At 43.4% G+C, this 23008-nt stretch overlaps 1 protein-coding gene across 9 annotated transcripts in view; it reads left to right on the plus strand.

Moving 5' to 3' along the window:
- The window catches only part of GPR50 (G protein-coupled receptor 50), a 208098-nt gene that overhangs the window by 40392 nt on the left and 144698 nt on the right, over nucleotides 1-23008 (plus strand). Inside the window, exon 3 of one of the 9 annotated variants that reach the window (XR_010885494.1) lies at nucleotides 7141-7188. The exons of 7 other annotated variants lie outside the window; for them this stretch is intronic. Coding sequence is in view for 1 of the 2 variants with exons in the window: in XM_013946324.2 (XP_013801778.1) it covers nucleotides 7239-8009 (771 nt within the window). In the remaining variant the exon portion in view is untranslated. Of the gene's footprint in view, nucleotides 1-7140; nucleotides 8643-23008 lie in introns of those variants that run through there. One more of the 9 variants, XM_013946324.2, reaches the window with a different exon arrangement.

A 23008-nucleotide genomic window follows, 5' to 3' on the forward strand; every position in this document is an offset into this window, starting at 1 on the left:
TTGGGGCTGCTCCCTGTGTGCCCCGCGTGAATGCTGGTGTGTTGTCGCAATCGGTTTTTAAAGTACCTCTGGAGGGTTCGAGAGCGTTTTCAGCTCCTGGAATTTGCAAGGCTGAAGCAGTTTTGAAAATCAGCCTGTTGTTATTGAAGAGGCTAGTGTTTACCAAAAGTTTACTCTTCGTAAAATAATCAGCCAGCAGCCAGTTTCTGTATTTTGAAGGGCCTGTTTTGCTCTGGAGGCATGCAATGCACCCTCTCTTTCTAGTACTTAGTCTTTAAAAATTCATTAATTTTCAGAACTGACCTTCATGTTCACTCCACCAGAAGAAAAATACAAAGTTGACCACATTCCCAAGTAAAATGGGAGTTGGGCTTGTTTCTATGAAATAGTGTTGGGTTAAGCTTTCTGACATTATTTGCAGGAACCCGACACCCTGCCTTTAGGCAATAGGCCTTTTGGCTGATAGAGGAACCAAGATTGCAGAGTACAAGCACAGAGCAGAGGATGGCAGGTTTGCTCTCCAAGTAGAAAGAGGATGTTATTAATTACTATCTTAATAAAGCCATCCCATTTTCTCCCTGCTGTAGCAACATACAGTGACATGGGGAATGATTGACACGGTATCATGCTCTTGTATTGAATCCAAACTACTAAGTCCACTCTGGGAATATTAGATTTTTATAGATTTTTTTTCCTATTATTTTACTTCCTCACAACTACCTGAATTAATGAGGAAGACCTTACAGAGATTGGCAGCAGCTGGCAGTGACGCCAGGCTAATAATTTTCCCTAGGATTTTACTAAGCTTTGGATTAAGTTCACTAATGTGTCTGCTTAAATAAGGGATCTCCAAACAGCTCGGTTCTGCTTTGCCTGATGCAGAACTGGGTGTTGAATGTGGCTGTCTTTCATCCCCAGCAAACGTAGAGGTTTGCTCTCTAATCTGCTGAATATATAAATTTGTATACAAAGTGGAACAGGTCTAATGGAAGAGGGAAAATTGTGCTCCCATCAGTGGAGTCTGTCTCAAGCATCTTCCTAAGTTGGGCTGTTGATACCTTTCTGTGTTCTGCTGTCTTGAAAAAAATTTTTTTTTTAATTTGTACTTGAAAAACCTTCCTAAAGGAAATTCTGTCTGGTGTTGGGGAGGCATTTTGCTTTCTGATGAAGTAGCATCTTTTTGATCAGAGGAATAAAAGTTTTGCTGCAGAAGAGCAGTCTCTCCGTAATGCACCTGTGCTGAGTGCTAAGCCAGGGCACAAGCGGTTCTGCCCTTGATGGCAGACATAAATAGAATTAATTATATGGGGACCAGGTGTAATGACTGCATTTTAAAAATATCTAAATAAGGTATGAAATCCACAAAAAACCAGCACTGATGCTCATCAGCCACAGAAGTATGCTGTGGAAAACCTGCATATGTGATATATCTGTCCCTACCAGTCTTGCAGGGGAAGTTTCAGTGGACAGCTGTATTTCTGAAAAACTGACAAAGCAAGAGAGAATGTAGTTAGCCGTGTAGTTAGACGTTACCTGCATGCTCGATCACCTCTCTGAAATGCCTGTACACCAATGCACGCAGCTTGGGGAACAAACAGGAAGAACTAGAGATCTGTGTGTGGTCGCAGGGCCATGATCTCATTGCCATTACAGAGACATGGTGGGATAGCTCGCATGACTGGAGTGCTGTCGTGGATGGCTACGTGCTTTTTAGGAAAGACAGGCCAGGAAAGCGAGGTGGTGGAGTTGCTCTTTATGTGAGAGAGCAACTGGAATGTATTGAGCTGTGCCTAGGGGTGGATGAAGAGCAAGTTGAGAGCTTATGGGTAAGGATCAAAGGGCAGGCTAGCATGGGTGACACTGTTGTGGGTGTTTACTACAGGCCACCTGATCAGGAAGAGGAAGTCGATGAGGCCTTCTACAGACAGCTGGAAGTAGCCTCACGATCCCAGGCTGTGGTTCTCATGGGGGACTTCAACCACCCCGATATCTGCTGGAAAGACAACACAGCTAGGCACAAACAGTCCCGGAGGTTCCTGCAGAGCATTGGTGACAACTTCTTGACACAGGTGGTGGAGGAGCCAACAAGGAGAGGTGTGCTGCTGGACCTCGTACTAACAAACAAAGAAGGACTGGTGGAAGATGTGAAGGTCGGGGGCAGCCTTGGCTGCAGTGACCATGAGATGGTGGAGTTCAGGATCCTGCGAGGAAGAAGCAGGGTACTAAGTAGGATCGCAACCCTAGACTTCAGGAGAGCAAATTTTGGCCTCTTCAGGGACCTACTTGGAGGAATCCCATGGGTTAGGGCCCTAGAAGGAAGGGTTCAAGAGAGCTGATTAATATTCAAACATCACTTCCTCCAGGCTCAAGAGCGGTGCATCCCTATGAGTAGGAAGTCAAGCAAAGGAGGCAGGAGACCTGCATGGATGAGCAAGGAGCTCCTGGCAAAACTCAACCAGAAGAAGGAAGTATACAGAAAGTGGAAAGGGGGACAGGCCACTTGGGAGGAATATAGGAACGTTGTTAGAGTATGCAGGGATGTGATGAGGAAGGCTAAGGCCCGTTTGGAATTAAATCTGGCAAGGGATGTCAAGGACAGCAAGAAGGGCTTCTTCAAATACATCAGTAGCAAGAGGAAGACTAGGGAAAATGTGGGCCCTTTGCTGAATGGGGTGGGTGCCCTGGTGACGAAGGATGCAGAGAAGGCAGAGTTACTGAATGCCTTCTTTGCTTCAGTCTTTACTGCTCAGGCCAGCCCTCAGGAACCCCAGATCCTGGAGGCAAGAGAGAAAGTCTGGAGAAAGGAAGACTTTCCCTTGGTGGAGGAGGAGTGGGTTAGAGATCATTTAAGCAAACTTGACACCCACAAATCCATGGGCCCTGATGGGATGCACCCACGAGTGCTGAGGGAGCTGGCGGACGTTATTGCTAAGCCACTCTCCATCATCTTTGAAAGGTCATGGAGAACAGGAGAGGTGCCCGAGGACTGGAAGAAAGCCAACGTCACCCCAGTCTTCAAAAAGGGCAAGAAGGAGGACCCAGGGAACTACAGGCCAGTCAGCCTCACCTGCATCCCTGGAAAGGTGATGGAGCAGCTCATCCTGGAGGCCATCTCCAAGCATGTGGAGGAAAAGAAGGTGATCAGGAGTAGTCAGCATGGCTTCACCAAGGGGAAATCATGCTTAACCAATCTGATAGCCTTCTATGATGGAATGACTGGCTGGATAGATGAGGGGAGAGCAGTGGATGTTGTCTACCTAGACTTCAGCAAGGCTTTTGACACTGTCTCCCATAACATCCTCATAGATAAGCTCAGGAAGTGCAGGCTAGATGAGTGGACAGTGAGGTGGATTGAGAACTGGCTGAATGGCAGAGCTCAGAGGGTTGTGATCAGCAGCACAGAGTCTAGTTGGAGGCCTATAGCTAGCGGTGTCCCCCAGGGGTCAGTCCTGGGTCCAGTCTTGTTCAACTTCTTCATCAATGACCTGGATGAAGGCACAGAGTGCACCCTCAGCAAGTTTGCTGCTGACGATACAAAACTGGGAGGAGTGGCGGATACACCAGAGGGCTGTGCTGCCAGTCAGAGGGACCTGGACAGGCTGGAGAGGTGGGCAGAGAGGAACCTCATGAAGTTCAACAAAGGCAAGTGCAGGGTCCTGCACCTGGGGAGGAATAACCCCCTGCACCAGTACAGGTTGGGGGCTGACCTGCTGGAAAGCAGCTCTGTGGAGAAGGACCTGGGAGTGCTGGTGGACACCAAGTTAAGCATGAGGCAGCAATGTGCCCTTGTGGCCAAGAAGGCCAATGGTATCCTGGGCTGCATCAGAAAGAGTGTTGCCAGCAGGTCGAGGGAAGTGATTCTCCCCCTCTACTCAGCCCTGGTGAGGCCACATCTGGAGTACTGCGTCCAGTTCTGGGCTCCCCAGTACAAGAGGGATGTGGCACTACTGGAGCAAGTCCAGCGAAGGGCTACAAAGATGATGAGGTGACTGGAGCATCTCTCTTATGAGGAAAGGCTGAGAGAGCTGAGCCTGTTCAGCTTGGAGAAGAGAAGGCTGAGAGGAGATCTTATCAACGTGTACAAGTATCTGAAGGGAGGGTGTCGAGAGGATGGGACCAGACTCTTCTCAGTGGTGCCGAGCGACAGGACGTGAGGCAACGGGCACAAACTGAAACACAGACACTTCCATCTGAACGTGAGGAAAAACCTCTTCACTGTGAGGGTGACAGAGCACTGGAACAGGTTGCCCAGAGAGGTGGTGGAGTCTCCTTCTCTGGAGATATTCAAAACGCGCCTGGATGCAATCCTGTGCAATGTGCTCTAGGTGACCCTGCTTGAGCAGGGGGGTTGGACTAGATGATCTCCAGAGGTCCCTTCCAACCTCAGCGATTCTGTGATTCTGTGAAGTGTCTGGCATTGCACAGAGGTGATGAAGTTAGAAAGATTACTTTGGGCTAGGAACTGCCTGAGACTACTTTTTATTTAGAGAACTAACAGCATTTCACTTTAAAGCCGTGGAGATGACTGCAGCATCTTGAAGCCAAAAAATGACTGCAGGTTTGGAAAAAATTGCAGGGGGAGGAGCAGCCTGGGTCAAAGATTTCAGCACTTCACATGACCTCTGCTAATATTTATTTTAAAATGATGTCTTGTGTCACCCGTCTCAGCTCTCTGCTGCCATGGCCTATTCTTGATTCTGGATTGTTTTCCAGTCAGCGTGGAGTAGACTGTGCTGCCCCTAAGTCCTGATATGAACTGTTGATTTGTCCTGACAGTTTTTGTTGGGAACAAACATAGGAATGAGTTGACTGTGTCCATGATTTCTGACAACCCTTGGGCGTATTTTCCAAATACTGAAGCCAGTGACCTGTATGAACTTAGATCTCAGAGAATCTCATTATGGATATCTCAGAAAAAGACTTCTTTTTAGTGTTTTCTGATAGCAGGGCATGAGGGTTTGAAGAGATCATACAGATTTGATCAGTGGACTGGGATGTTGACTGCAGCACATGGTTAAATGTGTTAAGCATGTCCTCTGCAGGTATTCTCATCATATCTCCTTCCTGATACTGCAAAGATACATGGAGGTACCAGAGACAGGAAGAACAGCCACTTTCTTTCTAGTGTGCTGTCCTCTAACTGTATTGCTAATTCCTCTTGAAATGGCAATTTGTTCACCAGGAAGCTAAATTCTGACAAATATCCCATTCAACATTGTATCTGGACCTGTAGTTATGCCTGACGTGTACAGCTCCCCAAAGACCTCAAGTTCCATTTTTTAATGTACTCCTCTGATTGGCAAACTGAGCAGAAGGGTTTTTTCCCTACCTAAAAATACACCAGATTCAGAAAATGAGCAATAACTGCGGTTGCTCAGGAGCAGTGTGGAGGAATAGCTCCTGGCTGTTTTTGCAATCTCCTTGGCTTCCTCCTATTAGAGCTCCTGAGTCCTTTACAGGTGTAGCAAACTGGCAGGGTCCCGTTCCAAAGCGCTAATGTTGTAACTTGCATGAGTGTGTTGCATGGGAAGTTGTTCAGATGCTAGAAAATGCAAAGTTCCCACCAGCGAAGAAGTACATGTCCTTCATGTTTTCCCTGGCAAAAGCCAGACTGTTTCCTTGGATCTGCTGCTTGGAGTAGCCTCTGCTCTCTTTGTTGCATGTTCAGTGTGCCCTTGGAGCAGATGGATGGAAATTTCTGCAAGGAAAAAAAAGATCACTGTGAGTCCTCTGGTTTTCACATTTTCACTCAGAGCAGTCTTGGTATGGAGGGCAATGCCAGTTGTTCCTTAGTAGTCCTAAGGGACAAGATCATCCAAGCTAAGCAGATCCGTGGGTGTCTGGCTCCCATGTTCCACTAAACACCATGTCTGTGCAGGGAGGAGCTGGGAGGAGTAGCAGAGAGGGGTGCAGCAGGACTTGGGTATGGAGACACCATTTGCATCTCTACTCTGCCAAAAAATAGGAAAATAATCTAGAATCAACAGGGGAAAGAGAGGGAGCAAGACATTATTCTAAATAGCTGACTACTCTCTGGCTGGAGGCTGGGCTTTTGATCCCTTTTGGAGGATTATTTATGTATATTATCCAGAAACAATTTCCAACACCAGAAGAGTTCATTTCACACCTCTCAATGGTGTGGAGATGTTGCTTGCTTCTGCAGGCAGTGCTTTTAAGCTTTGCAACCCCCCCAGCATTTGGAAACCACTGTAGAAAATCACTGGTTGCCAAGCTCATTGGAGGGTGCCCCGCTTTTACTCCAAGCAGTGTAATTGACAGGTACTGCTCTATAAAATGTGCCATTTCTAATCCAGCAAGGCTTAAATTATTTCACATCTGCACAAACTCTCAAGTCTCTTCTTTTTAAAGCCTAAATGGACAGCCTGCAACATATACTCTGCAGGGATAGCTGACGGCAGATTGTTAATCGTCTTCCCTGCCCAGGCCCAGACAGTGTAGGAGTAATTGACCTTTCATATTGCATTGGACATCCACTTTAGTATTAAAGGATTAGGAAAACGCACTGAATAAGATAAGCACATACAGGCTGGCTGCACTGTGGCTCCTTTGCATGACCACTGCAAAGTTCTGGTGAAGGTGTGTCTATTCAGGAGAGCAAAAAAGACCTGTCCCATGCAACTGCTGTCAGTGCAATAACAAACCACTAAAAACTTAACCTGCCCATGATGGACAGCACTTATGTAAAGTGTCGCTATATGATATTGTAGCAAGTATTGTGTCCTGTATAGTATTTAAAGGAATGAAGTTCCCTGCAGGACTGTGAATACTGTGTGGCTATCTGGTAACTACAGTAGCGCTGGCTGCATAACAGGGAAAGCTAGATCCTTCACTTGTATACAACTCACAGCAACTTAGGAACCTGATTCAGGGCTATAGCTGAGTTAAGGATAAGCTTCCAGTTAAGAATTTTTTAAGAAAGAATATCCAGGTTAATGATGCCTAGTTACTTGCCTTTGCTGTCACTAGCACAACAAGGTCTTCTTTTCTAGGGTTTCCCACTCCCAATGGAGGGTAGAGCAAAGCCTGTGAGCAGAGTAAGGCCTGAACAGGAGTTCTGAGTTGGAAGCTGTCTGTCCACACGTACACTAACCTCTCATGGTCTCTTCTCCTTTTTTGTAGGCAATATCTTTGTCGTCAGTTTGTCTGTCGCAGACCTTGTAGTTGCGGTGTATCCATATCCTCTGATCTTGAGTGCCATTTTCCATAATGGATGGACAATGGGAAATGTTCATTGCCAGATTAGTGGGTTCCTGATGGGCTTAAGTGTCATCGGGTCCATTTTCAACATCACTGCGATTGCAATCAACCGCTACTGCTACATCTGCCACAGCCTGCGGTACGATAAGCTCTTCAACCTGAAGAACACCTGCTGCTATCTCTGTCTGACTTGGATACTGACGGTGGTAGCAATTGTGCCAAATTTCTTTGTTGGCTCCTTGCGGTATGACCCCCGGATTTACTCCTGCACCTTTGCCCAGACAGTGAGTACGTCATACACCATCACAGTGGTGGTGGTTCATTTCATTGTCCCACTGTCCATCGTGACGTTTTGCTACTTACGGATCTGGATTTTGGTGATTCAAGTCAAACACCGGGTGAGACAAGACTGCAAGCCGAAGCTCAGAGCAGCTGACATCCGGAATTTTTTGACTATGTTTGTGGTTTTTGTCCTTTTTGCTGTGTGCTGGGGACCGTTAAACTTTATTGGCCTTGCTGTTTCGATTAGTCCTTCAAAAGTACAGCCACACATTCCAGAATGGCTTTTTGTCTTGAGCTATTTTATGGCCTATTTTAACAGCTGCCTCAATGCAGTGATCTATGGGCTTCTTAACCAGAATTTCCGAAAGGAGTACAAAAGGATACTACTGACGCTCCGGACTCCAAGGTTGCTGTTCATTGATGTGTCGAAGGGTGGGACAGAGGGGATGAAAAGCAAGCCATCTCCAGCCATAACAAACAACAACCATCAAGCTGAAATACCTTTATAAATCAGAACAGTGCTATTTATTCTGGAATACAGTTGTATATATAATATAAGGATCCTTTCTATGTGTGCATTTGACAGCTGATGTTACTGGGCCTCAAACTGCCAACAACTTCTCGTACAAGGAAAGGAGTCTGTTACCTTTTTATACTCTGCTTATCATCATGACTTTAAGGCTCTGAGAAGAGATTTGCAGAATGGAAACAGCTAACCTTTATCTTTTTTTTTCCTATGCCATCTTTCACCATGTGCCTATTTGGTTTGGTTGCTTTCACCACAAGCATGCCAATACCCTCTGAAAAGGGAAGCATTCAGAGTGCATGGAGAAATACAGTAACGCTTTAAATGCAAGCTACAAGAGCAGGCAAAATCACCATGTATTACAGAGAGACCTTTCTGCCCTCCCTCTGAATTCTACTTGTTTAGCATTAACATAACCCAAACTATAGGGATCAAAGTGTAAACTGCATGATTTTGTACCTTTTTGGATAGGTTAGTAACAATATTAGTTAGCAGGCATATATATGGGCATGATGACTTCCACTGTGTGTGTGTGTTTTCTTTTTACTTTTTCTTTTTTACCTTTTTCTATTAAGGTTTAGTAGCTAGCCTGTACTAGATGTGAGGCAGGCAAAAGCCAGACCTAGTGAGTGTCTGATGCACTCGTTTTAATTGAATCTATACAGATATTAAATAGCCTTCCACTCTCCTTCCCAGGCCATGAATAAGAATACAACACATCACATAATTGAATCACAGAAAGATACTTGGAGCCTGATTCTAATTTAGCCAGTATCCTGTAATGGCTAGCATTCATTCCAAACATCCTTCAGAAGTCCCTGCTACGTGAACATCATAAAAAAGGCCCATCCATTTAATGCAGATGCAGACTTTTAATAAATGAACAGAGGAAAACTAAATTCCAATAATATTTACACTTGCAGACAAAGGCATAAGGAGAAGGAAGTGTTCATTCCAAACATCTTTCCTTTTGTCTACTGCATAGCATGAATTTGATGGAGGGAAAGAAAGTGAAGAGGCTTTTAATCTGTTTTACTCCTGTACGAAACTGTAATTAATTCATGGAGTTGGGTGAGGAAAACTGCCTGAGCATATCCGCACATCAGTTCTCAGTTAAAGCTTGAACTTTGCTGTCTTTGTCATTGCAAACAATGTCTGGAAGTGCTGAGCAGGCCAGTGTCATATTAGGAACATAAGCACATGGGCAGAGATAAGGCTGCTTCTTGAATGGGCTGGAGGTGTTGCTGTTTGTAAATATGACCTTTTTTTTTCCTTAGCTTCATTGTGAATTCATCTCCTTATGGTTTTAAATGAGCATATCCCGCTTTGAAGCAGACTCCTTAAATCAAGAGGCAAAACTCCCCTAGTGCAACTCTGTGTTCAGGTCAGCAAAAATGGCTCGATGCTGGCATGGCAAGGCACTCGGCCGGCCTCGGGGAGAGCAGCAGGAGCTATGCTACAGATGTCCCTTCTGCTTAATTCTGGGGGGAAAAGGAGTTGAGAGAAATTAAGCCCCTTTATGGATTGGGCCAAGAAATATTGTGTGGTATATTGCTTCAATGAGGGTTACGGTGTATGTGCTGCCACGTGGCAAAGGTTGCTGCAATGCATGTGGGTCTCCCTATTTACAGGGTGCCCTGGCACTTTGTTACTGCACGTTTTCAAGCTTGAACATCTCAGTCACTTCAAATGATTATTATTTTAAAATGTACTGCAGCCAGCATCCCATAATAGGAATCAAACTGAGTTCTGCTGTGGCCTCTTAATCTGCCTGAGCATGGCCAAATAAAGGTATCTTGACCCTCACAAATGTGGTCTGCTTCCCTTCCAGCGAAACCAGTCTGGATGAATTCACACCATTCTGTGCAAACAAAAAACATTTAAAGTCAACCTTGGATATAAAAAGCACTAAGGAATCCATAACTGCAGGGAGTTTTTTTTTAGTAGTGCCAGGGAGGTGTCCTTATGTGCTGTGACTAGTGTTCAAACTAGTTTGCAATTAGCCAGAATGCTGCTACGTAGAATCACATTAGCAAATAATTTTAAGTGTCTAGCACCAAGCCAAATATGCTCCTTGAAGACAGTCATGAAAAATCCTTTACAGATTTACCAAGTGTCTCAAATTCCCTCATGAATGGGGTTTCATCTCATGGATCCTGTCTTTTTAACTGAATGTTCAATGAAGGTAATGTGGTCTTTTCTTCTTCTCTTTAAGCTTGAATTTGCACTATTTCTTATTCAGACTCCAAAGTAACAGCCAGTCAGCATTCGAACCAAACCGAGTAAGCCAAAGAGGTCCCCAACAGGCAAATTATGGGAGTCTCTGCTAGAGCCTGGTGGGAACAGGAGCAGCCGCACAGGCCTGTGCTATGGGAACGTGATAGGGCATCCCCTTGAAGGGTCAGGGAGAGTCACTGCTGAACCGAACGGTGCAATGTGATGGGGGATTTGGTCATCTTCTGCTGTGGGCTCTGAGCCTGGATTGTGCCGAGACTTTGCAGGGGACACTCTAAGTACCTGCTGAACTGGAGTGGGGCGCCCAAGCAGCTCCCTGCAAGTGCAGACCCTGCGCTGGCCTGGAGGTGGGATGGGTCCTGCGACAGGCTCCGGGCTCTCTAACAACACAGCAAGCTTCTTGTAGAGCAGCCAGTTCAGAAGCACTTTGGGCATCTCAGTGGAAGATAAAGCTGCCCGAGAGCAAACACGGAGCTTGGATGATTTAGCTGTCATGGTTGGAGTCTTGAGCGATGTTCTGCTGGAGCTGAGATTTGCAATATGAAAGATAAAAAGCGGGGAATTTGGCTTCAAACAGAAAACACTGTGCCATTTGCTAACACTTTGATACTGATGGTGCTTAGACTAGCATGGTTTTATACTGAATTCTCTTAAGACTACCCCAAGTAATTCCTCGTTTTTATGTTAAGAAATGGTTAACAGGGTACAGAGAGTTTATTTTGTTAATATTTGTTTACAGAAAAAGAGAAGTGTGTCTTAAACTGGGGATCCTGAGCAGAGTCAGTGTTTTTCCCCATGGGAATCCAGCTTTAATCTAAATTTGAGTTTTGAAGGAGATCCCACAGCCTAACCAGTGCTCTGCCAATTCTCCCTGTTGCAGATCTGGCCTTAAGTCTTGGAAGTAGCATTGAGATCTCCTATAAACCAGTTCTAAATCACTCGCTCTGGGTTTAACCTGGTGGTGTTGAATACTGATTCTAGCCCAAAATCCTAAAATTGTCATAGTGGATATTAACTTATGGAGAGACTGTATTGTCGTAAAGGAAGATGAACCTCTTGCCACGAAGAAATACTTTTGGATAATGCTAATGAATGTTGTATAATCTATTTAAGAAGAATGTAACCAGTATATTTATATATAAATATATATTGCATATGCTGTTTCCAGTTTATCATTTGATTAAGAATTCTTCAGTATACTTCTCTATGGCTATTTTTTGTTCATAAAGTAGATTCATTCCTTTTACCTGCCAAAACTGTAATAAATCTGCCATTGGACTGCTTACTGTTTTTTCCCTCTGAAATTATTTTTTTTAATAAATATGTGAAACAACAGCTTGAATTTTGGTGAATACCACAAAGCAGATAGAATTGACAAATAGAATTGGTTAAAAATAGAGATTGAATTCATGCGTACCTTAGCTGCATGGGAACAGAAGCACCCAGTGCATCTGGGATTTCACTTCAGATTCATGGGTTTTTCTTGTGTCCATCTTTGAGCCAGTCACCTGTATGCACTACAGCCTTATTCGTCAGGGAAGAAACTTTCTCCAAACTGCAGCTGGTCTCTTTGCTGTGTGAGCCCTTCAGGGCTCTCTTTGCCTTTTGTGTGTCCATGTTATTTAACCAACAGCTCATGGGATGCTACCTGCACCCGTTTTTGTCAGCCATTTCTTGCCCTCTCCCAGCAGAGGTTCTGCAAAATTACTGATATGGCTGCTTTTTTATTTTAAAAAGCAGACAGCATCAGTTGTGCTGCTTATGAGCTAATATTTCAAATTTGGGATTATTACCAATTTGTGTTATGTTCTGTAAATGATATTAAAAATACTTCTGAAAGTGAAACTAGGCTAGAGTTATTAAATCATCAGTAAGGTCTTAAAAGAGAGTTATGACTAGTTAAGAACAGCGTGAACATGTCCTAAACTAGTAAATTACTTATTGGGGAGCAGATCTTTCTGTTTGAAAGAAATCTGGCATCCAGTTATTAACTTCTATTAAACTGTCCACCAAGAAATACTGTCTTTTATTTCATTAAAATGTCTTCCATAGTTTAGGCATGTCCAATGTTTGTTTGAAATGCAGTGACTACTCCATTTCCTCCTGGCGTTAGTGGCACTACTGCGCAGTGGATCTCTGGGGCTCTCAGTGGTCAGTCTTGAAAGCTAAAGATGTTGTTACACTTCCTGGGAAGCAACATAAGAATAGCTGTTGTCCTCTCTTCTTATGAAAGAAAAGCAGTGTTTCACTGCAGCATAAAAATAAACATGTGAAAACTCTCACCTGAAAACCAAGGAGTGCTTGCATCTTACTGGTGTGTGGTTATCGTGCTCTAACAGATGCAGCGTCTAACATCTTGTTCATTGCATTGCCTCAAGCCCGCAGTGAAGAAATGTGGACTTGTAAAATTAAAAAATGCTTTAAAGTAAACACAGAAACACAACAACTGAAGTGTACAAAGCTCCTATGTGTGATTGTGTTGTAAGAGTTTAATTCCTACCTCATCCCGGAAAAGGTGGGATGTAGGGAAAAGACATGAAGAAGATAAGTTACTGATGCAAGGAAGCATGGTGTTGATTGCAAGGTTGTGCAAGTTTTTTCCAAGAGGCACTGCACTTTGTTTCATCTGCTGCTTCTATTGTGAATCCTGCAATGCCCAGTGATGTGACATGCTGAAAACAGTCTTTATGACAGCTGCAGATCCAAAAATGTCTGTCAGAGTAGTGATCTTGGAGAATCTTTGCACTGACTCATACCTGCTACTACAGCCACGTGGAACTGAGTGAATTGAACTGTCAGAAGTGAGACAATGATGTTATTTATTTACTTACTTGCCATGAAGTATAGTAGCTGAGAGATAACCTACAGCTCTAAAGGACAGAGTTGCTATAATTCAACAGCAAGCATAAAATCTCACTCACAGTGACTATTTAGAAATCAATATTTGTCCTAATATATTTGCTTTGAAACTTATAATTTATAACATGAAGCCAGTTTATAAAGTGCACCTGCACATGCATTTAGAATTTTATTGGAAAAATGTAAACTACTGTGCCTAATGCAATATTTCTTACCATAAAAGCCCTGAGATCAGAAATGCAGAATGGGTTCTTGCAAGAATTCTGTGATGAGATATGCAAATTTAGTTATTGGTGGTAAGAGCCATAAAATTTGAATCGCTTGTGAAGTACATTTGTGAATGGAAGCTCCATAATATTGTTAACTGAATTTTCATTCTGTTATGCTTGTTTATAATATCCATTATTCATATGCTGGAAGTAATGCACTGTACAGCAGAGATAGTATTTACAGTATGGGGTCAGTTTCCAAAGCAGAAAGAGTGGTTCTGAACCATTAATTGAAATATGTTTCTATGTGATTTCCCAAGCATGGTTTCCTGATAAGTTTTTTAACTCAAATAATAACTTCTAAGAGTCCAGGGAAACTTTAATGTCTTTTAGATTAGTGGCAAAGACTGTACAGTCACTGCTTTCTTAGATTGCCTCTGAAATAGGCTGAGCCATCAAACCATATTATAAATCTTTCCAGTTGAAGCACATCATATTTTCCATACGTAGAATATTTTACAGGTAAAACATTTAATGAATCTTGATGTCTTTCCTTCTGCATTATGTCCTCTTCTGTGAACAAAACTTCCAAATTTTCCTGGAAGTAGGCTGCAAAATGTATTGTTTTCTAAATTATAAGCAGGTTGCTTGGCCTTGAGGTAGGTTTCCAGTGTTTTTGGTAAGTGTATAGGATAGTGGTATTAATGTGGCACCAAAACACAGCCATCTCTGGGGTGAAAATGGCAGCTATTTTGCAATTAAAGAAAAAAAAAAGCGAGAGAGGAAGGAAGCAAAGCAATTTGTAGGAAAGAAATTAAAAAATGACACCTGTGGTCAAAATAAAGTTTGCAGGGACTGTACTTGCTCCAGCCAGGATCTAGCCAGGATGATGAAGTTAATGAATCTGTTAATATAAAAAATGACCCAGAGAGTTTTATGGCAGAGGGCCACACAGCTGGAGTGCCAAAGTGACTGCTCTCTTGCAGGGAGCAGTTTCTGGCTGCAGATGCCACTGTCGCATGAGCAGAGGGAAATGGCCGAGGGCACTTCAAGTCCTGCCTTGCCCCGAGCTTACAGCTTCCACACTGAGCTACAACATCCTGGAAGATTTTCTCAACTTTCAAAAACAATTCCATGGCTTACCAATTTAAGACTTATTTAGAGGAAATACTAAATGAAAAGATTTTTGCATTTAAACAGAAGTTGTAAATAGTAAAATACAATAAAAAGTGCATGCATGATCATGAAGAACAAGCATCAAATAAATACTAAAGAAAACTACAGAAAACCATAGTGCATTTGTGAAAATATTAGATGCACAATTGTATTGGTTGTTAATATGAAAGTTTGGTAAGATTTGTTTTTTTTTTTTTAATGAGTGTTAAGACAAATGCAATAGGAATGAGCATTTCCCTTTCTCGTGCTTTTGAAATACTACAACACACTGTCACCCAATTTGAACACAAGCTTATATTTTTTCTGTGCACTTCCATGCATCTAGGTATGACTCTTACCCTGTCTCAGGAACAGTCATTGCTTTCCCCCCTGTGCTCCCTGATTTTTCTGGTGCCTCTGTCTTTGCCCAGGAGCCGCCTGACGGATGGGTGACGGACGGGGTTTGGCGCCAGGGCGGAGGAGGTGGCTGCCAGAGGATGAAGCGAGGCCCGAGGCATCTTATTGCAGCATCCCGGCACCCCGCCGCGCCGCCAGGTCTGGCTGGGGCCAGCAATTTCCTCTGAGCTTCTCTGGCAAGAGGAAGTGAGTTGAAAAATGAGTTTCAGGAGCTCCAGGGCAAGCACAGTACTGCATGGATTTGTGCTTTAAGTTGGACCTGTGCTGTGTTAGGGCTCGCAGTGGCTTTCGGCGGTTCAGTGCTGAGGCTAGCAAGTCTGCTGGAATTGGAGATATGCCTCAGCAACTCAGAAGAGCTTGATGGGATCAAAGTGGGGATTTAACTTCTTCAAGGACATTTGGGGACTTTTAGTAATTCATAGCTAGATTTCAAGAAAATATTTCCCCTCTTTCACTCCACTGGTGATTTAGTTGTAAATGAAATTAACTGGCTTTTATCAAACACTGCTCAAGGACAGTTTGGGTTTGGCAGTGTCCTCAGAGCACTCAGGCCAGCTCCCTGAAGCAGTGTTGGGTAGGAAGGCGACGCAGGCGCTTGGCACACAGCTGCCGAGGGCCAGAGTGGCTGGCTGATGGGCTTCACCTGGGCAGGGGTGGTGCCACTCCTAGCCATGAGCTTACATATCCCTGGGGAAAGGCTGCTGTTCCCCAGCTGAGTGTAGAGGGTGCCTGGGAGAGGTGCTGTGCTGTGCAAAATGACTCTAAGGGAACAGCAGCCAAGAGTGGGACAGCCCAGCTGTGGGAGAAATGCTGCTCAGGTAGGGGGAATGATCCCGATTTGGTGCTGCCATGGTGCTGCTTCCCATCCTGAGGGGGTGGGTGGCACCTGGGGATGTCCGTGAGCTGGTGTGGGAGCATGGGTGGCTGGAGACAGCAGGTGCTGTTGCAGCATAGGAGCTGTATCCCCCTGCATTGCTCCTGCTGTGACAGGAGGCTGGTTATGGAGAAATGCTCCAAGTGCCTCCTTGTGTGGGGGTTGGTGGTGGTGCTGGTCTGGGCTGAGTGGGAGGTGTGATGCATGTCCCCAGTGCTGCGTAGTGCTGCCCTCACCTCATGGGAGTGTCCGTGCTGTGTCCTGACATTACAGTGGGAAGCTTTATTGTGGTCTCAGGATGTGGCCTGGGATGGGTGTGCTGTCTCTGGTGGTGCCCATGGTTGTGGTTGACAGCCTGGCTGCAGGAGGGGATGGGGAGAGGTGGCGTCTGGCTCCCCAAGTGTGTCTGCAGTGGGATTGTCTGACCAACATGCTCCCTTTCTAGGTAAATGCTTGAACCTGCTATCTTGTGCTGCCCAGTTCTTTTTGATTAAAAAAATCAAAGTGTGTCTTGGAAAAACAGCTGTCTTCTGTAGGAAACAGAACAGGTCCATTCCAATAGCAAATGTTTTTCCTTGTCCTGTTGGTAGCAATGCACAAATTAAGGCTACAGTGGAGACTCCCTTCATTGGCAAAATCTGTCTCTGTTGCTCTCCCGTGGCAGCAATATACCACCGATGCCCCATTTAAAACCCCCAGGAAAATGTGGCCTCAGGAGAGCTGGTATGTTCCACTTTATGCTAATGGTCTTTCCTTCCTTAAATTTGGCCTTGCTATTTATTTTTAATTTCTATTTTTTGTGGCAGTCCTAACACTTCTAGTGAAGGATTGCAGTAGAGACATCAGATATTTAAGAACAAAATGTAACATACGGAATAAAATCTCCTTTCTTGCATAGCAAAACGAACCATGGACGTAACCCACAGCTTCTTTCTAAATCTTTTCTCACACAGTATATTGCCTGTGTGCTTATTCTTGTGATCTGTGTTCAAGCTTCTTCTAACAATAAAGGTTTTTTTTTCTTTTTTTTTCTCTCCACATCTCCTTGTGGAGAACAGGGATCTTGTTCCTACTTTTAGGCATGGATTTGAATAAATTGATTAATCCAGGGATCAATCTGACTGGTAGTTTTGGCTGAGCTGGGAACTGGGCGTTAGATGCTGTTAGTGGCAGGGAGCCCAGCTGCTGTCGCTGCTCTTCTTGCCGTGCCGTGCTGTGCACGCGTGCAGGCTCAGATCCTGGCACTGCTGTACCTTGGCCGTGTGAGAAGCAGAATAAATATTTAGGTGATGAGCCAGGTTAAACCCATCTTGGGTTGCTCATTAGCAAAGCTGTGTGTCAAACATTGGCAGAGCCAGAAGCAGCCCATCACTACAAACCTTGAGGCCAGTTTCTTCCATATTTTTGTCCTGTGATATCCTAGACCAGAAGCTAACCTCTCCCTTAACTTCTCCATTTCCTGCTTCCCCTGTCTTCCAAAGACCTGAGAAGGATCATTCGTACGAGTCCTGGTCAGTGGTCTCTTGCCTCCAGGTGAACATTGAAATAGAGGAACAGACAGGTGAAAGAAAAAGCTGCACATTATACTGAAGCCCTCTGTATTTTCCAGAACAGATCCTATTTATACTGTTCTCTTCATTGTATAGAAATGCACACATGCAAGCACCGTCTTTTCCAGGAAGAAACCAATGACAGTCATAAATTACAAAATATTGACTATATAAAGTTTGGGGTTCTTGCGGGGAGGGGAGTGGGGGGGGTTGGGAGGGTGGGTTTGTCTGAGTGTGTTTCAGAGGAAATGGAAAATGCAGCAGGTGCTGCTAGTATTTTTCTGCCCTTGAGAACACTTGTCACAGTTACCTGCTTATCTTTTTTGACACTTTACCGCCTTAAACAGCTCTGTAATGTAAAAACACGTGCAGGGCAGTTAGAGGTGAGGTGTTACAGTTTCACTTATACTTCAGCAATTGAATATCAATATGCTGCATGCAAAAAAAGTCTTTTTTGTGCACGTGGAGAAGAGCTGGTCTTATGTTTACTGAGGAGCCATCATGTAATGAAATTGGGGAGCGCAGGGTTTACACTTTGCAGGTTAGTGACTGGAGAGTGTAAAATGAGCTTTGTGTTAGCTGCCATATAGGTGCTTTTCCTTTGCGTTTTCAGAGATGGAACCATCTATTTTTGGTATGTTCTTAGGACTGCACAGAAAAAGAATTCAGGGTGTTGGCAGTACAGGCAAGTGAAGGTTTCCTGTTCTCAGTGTGTTTAGAAAGTGAAGCTTGTATGAGCATGGAAAGCAAGGCAAGTCCTGCTGGCAGCTCCATGGAAGTCCAGCTCTGCAGCTGAGATGGGCATCTTCACAAGCCCTGCTCAGGAGAGCCTGAAAACGGGGGTGCTTCTCCCTTGCTGATCCTCACTGTAAACTGGAGAGATTCTGGCAGGCTTTATTCCAAGAAGAAAGTAAGAAGTTTATTTGTGACCGTGGGTACTCAGGCTGACAGCCAATGTCTCTCCAAATGCTGGACTTCTGCCTGCCCTGTTCTCTGTTGCTAAAATTTTGGAAAGCAAAGAACTGTTCTTGCAGTCCTGTTCTGGGAGGCACCTTGCGAATGCTGATAATGAGTTGATTGCCTTGGAGCATGTCAGCGGTACTGTGTCGTTTGAAGCATTGCTGTTATGTACAAGTGACCTCTTTTAGGAGACGCAGAGCTGGACTAGAATAGCATAGTCGGTGATAATGGCCAGGATGGTAATTACACAATCTCTCAGCCTTCATGCTTCAGGGAGTATGGTAATCAGCCTTTTGAGTAAGAAATAAATTTCACCTTGGAAACTGTGCTGTAATCTGGGAGTGCTGTATCCAACACTTGTTATAGGCTGGCACGGACATGGGATGGCCTTTTTATAGCAATTTCTAAAGGTGTTTCAATCTGAAAATGTATCAATGACTCAGTCATAATTCTGACTTCCTTACTATGTAGTTACATCTGAAGTTCACCATTGTTTAAGCATTTCGGGTCAAATGAATCCCAAGCACAACTGTCTGAGTTCACAGGGCTTTCAGCTGAGAGAGGTTTGACTCTGTTAAACAGTGAAATAAATATTAGCCATTAAACCCTTCAGCTGCTAATTAAATGGACTATTTCTATGTTATGCATAAATCCATCCATATTTTCACATCACTGCCAGATGGAATTTCATTAAGACACTTAAGTAACTATAAAGGGGGTAGCAGCAGATAGCGTTTCTGAGTATTTTGGGGTTTAGCGCGTTATATCACTATCTTGTTCTGATCACTAAATACTTTAATGATATGTCTAGTAGATTTTACTTTTGGCTTCACAGGAACATTAGGTTGATAAATAAACAAAGTAAATTAAAGCTGAGCTCAAAGATGCTGTTTGAATCTTTAAGTCCATATTTGCTGTAATCATTACAAAGTTATCCAGCTCTTCTTGCCTATCCTTATGTACAAGTCTGTTTGTCAAACTTATTACATATCAAACACACTGCTTTAAACTGTGCTTCCTTTATATGGTTGATGCTGAAAGTCTGCCTTTTTTAGCCTCTGTTCTCAGTGCTTTTTTAGCTAGTAGTTGACACTGATTTTGGTCTTCTGTGTTTTCTGGCAGCTTGAAGAGTGGATACTGTCTAGTAGTTAGAGCATGGGACCAGAGAAGAGGTATCAAGTCAGGAGATCTTGCTTTTGTTCTTGTCTTTCTCATTTGTTTTATGATCTTGAAACAGGGTGTGCTGCGTTTTTTTTTTCTCTTTTGGTGAAGAGGTGCAATTAAATAAACATTAGTTGTTCTATCCTCAGTATTCTGCAATATAATTAAGGGAATTACACAGCTGATTATGCCTTTAATCTGCTATAATTTTTTTCTCTTCATTAACCCTGCTGCAGTAGGACCTTTGAAGTGAAAATACAAAGGTGAACACTTTCCCTCAAGTGTAGAGGATTGAATGAGCCAACTGAAATAAGACTTTGCAGAGTCCTTTGTATTAATGGCATGGGACAAAACCAGAACTGGATACTGGGAAACAGAGCTTAATGCACTACTCTGATCATCTGGTTTTTCAACTGATGTGCTTCTACACTGGGGAGCAGAAACACAAAATCCCATGCGGCAGAAAACCACTGACAGCAAAGAAAGAGGGTCACCTGAGTTTTGAGACCTGGTCATCTTGCTCATGACTTCCCCTGAACTTAGTGTGTGGAATGGTGGATGGTGTGCAGTATGGTATCAGTACTTCATATGTAGATTGGATATGGGTTCACTTGGGAGGAGAATAACTTGTTCTTTTGTCACCAGCAGGGACTAGTTATCCTAGAAGGACATTTTGATGCCAACTACCACAGTCAGAAACATCCCCAGCACCCAAATGGGGCCTGTGTTCTGCTCAGCCCCCAAAGGAATAGGATCACTTCGCCCAATAACATAACAAATGTTAAGAGATCAATGAAAAGTTGGGGAAGTAGACAGACTAGCTCTGTGTGCCGTACTTAAGTGTGTAATTATCAGTAGTGTACTGGAGTCCAAACTAGCTCATAATTTCCTGCATGATATTTGCTGAGTTTTTTGTGCACTCACAGGAATGATTTTATTCTGGCTTATTTGGTGTTCATAATGTGTACTGTCTACTTCTGGTGTATGCAGTCTTCTTGATATCTTAAATGAGCCTAACTTCTCAGTGAAAATGGTTAGCAGTAATGAAAGATGATGGAATTCCCTGTGATACTGTTTGGCTACACTGAATAAGTCTCCTTCAGGAGCTTGGGTCATGCATAAGTATTTGTGTGTTAAACTCCTACTTAAAGTGTAATAGGCAGAAAACAGTAGAGCTGTGGGGGTTTTTTTGTTCTTTTTCTCCTTCCCCCCCAGCTGGGTGAGCAAGATTAATTTCAGTGAAAGATGTGGTTACACTAATGTAAAACTAGTGTAGGAGGAGAACTGGGCCCCATCCCAGTATGATTTTTATCAGCTAGAAATTAGGCTGTTACAGTCTTTCCAAGTTATATTAATGACCACAAAAGTGGGAGAAGTGATTTAATGACACAAGGATAATTAGATTAAAAACAAAAGATCTGATTGCTATATATTGCTTTATATGAAAATCCATTTCTGTACACTACAAAACTACATTGTTTCTCAATTGGATATCTAAAAGCTAATGGATGACTGTATTTAGAGAAAGAAATTGGAACTGCATTAATTTATACATACCTATGTAATATTGTAGTTACTGCTAAAGTCTTTGAATTTGAAGAGTTAGACCAGGATTGTGTGTGAACTAGTGAGTGAAACATTTGCGTAGAAACTATATATTTTAAGGTAGAGTGAGAACCTTTTGAAACTGAAGCATAATAACTTGTGTTCAGGAAGAATATTTTATCACTTGTCACAATTACAGTTGCAGAATGTAATCCACTGCTTCAGTTCATCAGCTAAACCAAGTGTCTACTCCTTGTAACTCACTTTGGATGGATTTTGTGTAGATGAGACAGGCCCCATCAGGGGTAAATGTTTTACAGCCAGGATCACAGCTACTGTGAAATGAAATATGTAATTACACTATTTGCTGTATTTCATTATTCAGAAAGATACCTAGAGCATCTGTAGCCATCCTTTCTTAAAAATTTTAAATGCTTTTTAGGACCATAGTCAGCTGTCTGAAATGCCATGTAAATCCCTTTGTCTGGTGTTTCTTAGAGCCTGGTTTAGGCAAACATGTTGTTCGGTGATTTCCCTGGATCTCTGCAGTGTGCCTTTGACACCAGCCTCTCTCCACTGCCCTGTCACTGGGACATGGGGGACTTCAGTGCTCAGAATATGGTCCTAAAAGGATATATTCCCAAGGGGTTAGGCAGGAGTCCTGAGAAACATGGGAGTTAAGAGGCCTGTGTCCCACCTCAGCACTATGCTAGGCTGGGTATGGGGCTCTTCAGTTAGTGCATTGCCTTTGGGCCAGACAGGCATTGCCTTTGGTTCTAGCTGAGATGTCAGAATATCGTTATTATCAGTAAAGAATAATAGTTAATGTGGAGCTATCTTTTTTCCTGGGAATGGAAGCGTTTTTTATTCAACTTGCTTCTGATAGCTGGATTTAACTAGCTTGCTGTTAAACGAAATGAAATAAAAGTATTCTATTTTATACCTGCTAGTCTATTAACAGTGGAGGAAAGTAGTTGACAGGGAAAAAGTTGCACCAATTAACTCTGCAAAGCTGAAGATGAACAGCTATTGCTCTGAAGACTCCCTGGTCATGGAATCTGTGGTCAGCCAGTCACTTGTGTCAGGAGCACTATCAAATCCACTTGGCCGTTTCTGCAACTGTGTCCCTGGCAGCATACAGAGCACTGCTTGGGAAAGTCTGCAGAAGAGATTCTGGTAGCTAGCCAAACCCAGGGCAGTGCTCATCTGGTGTTTATTTTTAGGTCTGTTCTTGTCAGGAAAAATAGGCCTGGGAGTCTAGCGGTAGGGAACTGGGATTCAGGAATCTGGAGGAAAAAAATATGAAACACACTAAGATTCCTGCCCACAGTCTTCCCTTGTGTCCCCTTCCCACCCATGGACTATATTTGGCCAGTTTTAAATTGGATGGGCAGGGGGGGTTGGGGAGGGAGTAAGTAGAACCTAAATCATTCATTGTGGGGTCTCTAGCAAAGCCAAGTGCAAGAAAGCTTAAGAAAAGCTGAGCAAGGTATTTGCACTGAGGAGAGGAAAAACTGCATTTGATTATTTTTTTAGGATGAATCAGTCTCGGAACAAATAAACAAAACCCCCAAAGGCCCTTTTCCTTATTATAACTTCTTTAAGGCTTAGCTTGGGCGAACTGCCATTATAACAATTATTGTACTTTGGCTTTCTTAAGGCTACCTATTAGACAGTGTTAAAAGACAAAACCATTTATTTCCTCTGCTGGCCAAATAATATAAGTGTTATGTCCTGTAACATTCAATAAGATTAGATTCTTCAAAGAAATCAAGAGCTTAATTATTCATGCTGTATATTAACATAAATATTTCATGGTGAAGAAGCAGCATTTATGTGAGCCTGGTGAAATTTTTAAGGCTACTTTATTTTGTCTTGATTTGGGGAGAGACTTAACTCTGGCAACAGACCTGTACACTGATAGTGTGGACTTGATTCACAAGAAGCTGTCCTGCACAGTTAGGAGAGCTAAAAGAGTTGATGGGACTATGTTGTCCTTGACCTTCATTGTAGTCAG

This window comes from Apteryx mantelli, chromosome 13 (assembly GCF_036417845.1).
Source record: "Apteryx mantelli isolate bAptMan1 chromosome 13, bAptMan1.hap1, whole genome shotgun sequence".
Classification (NCBI taxonomy): Eukaryota; Metazoa; Chordata; class Aves; order Apterygiformes; family Apterygidae; genus Apteryx; species Apteryx mantelli.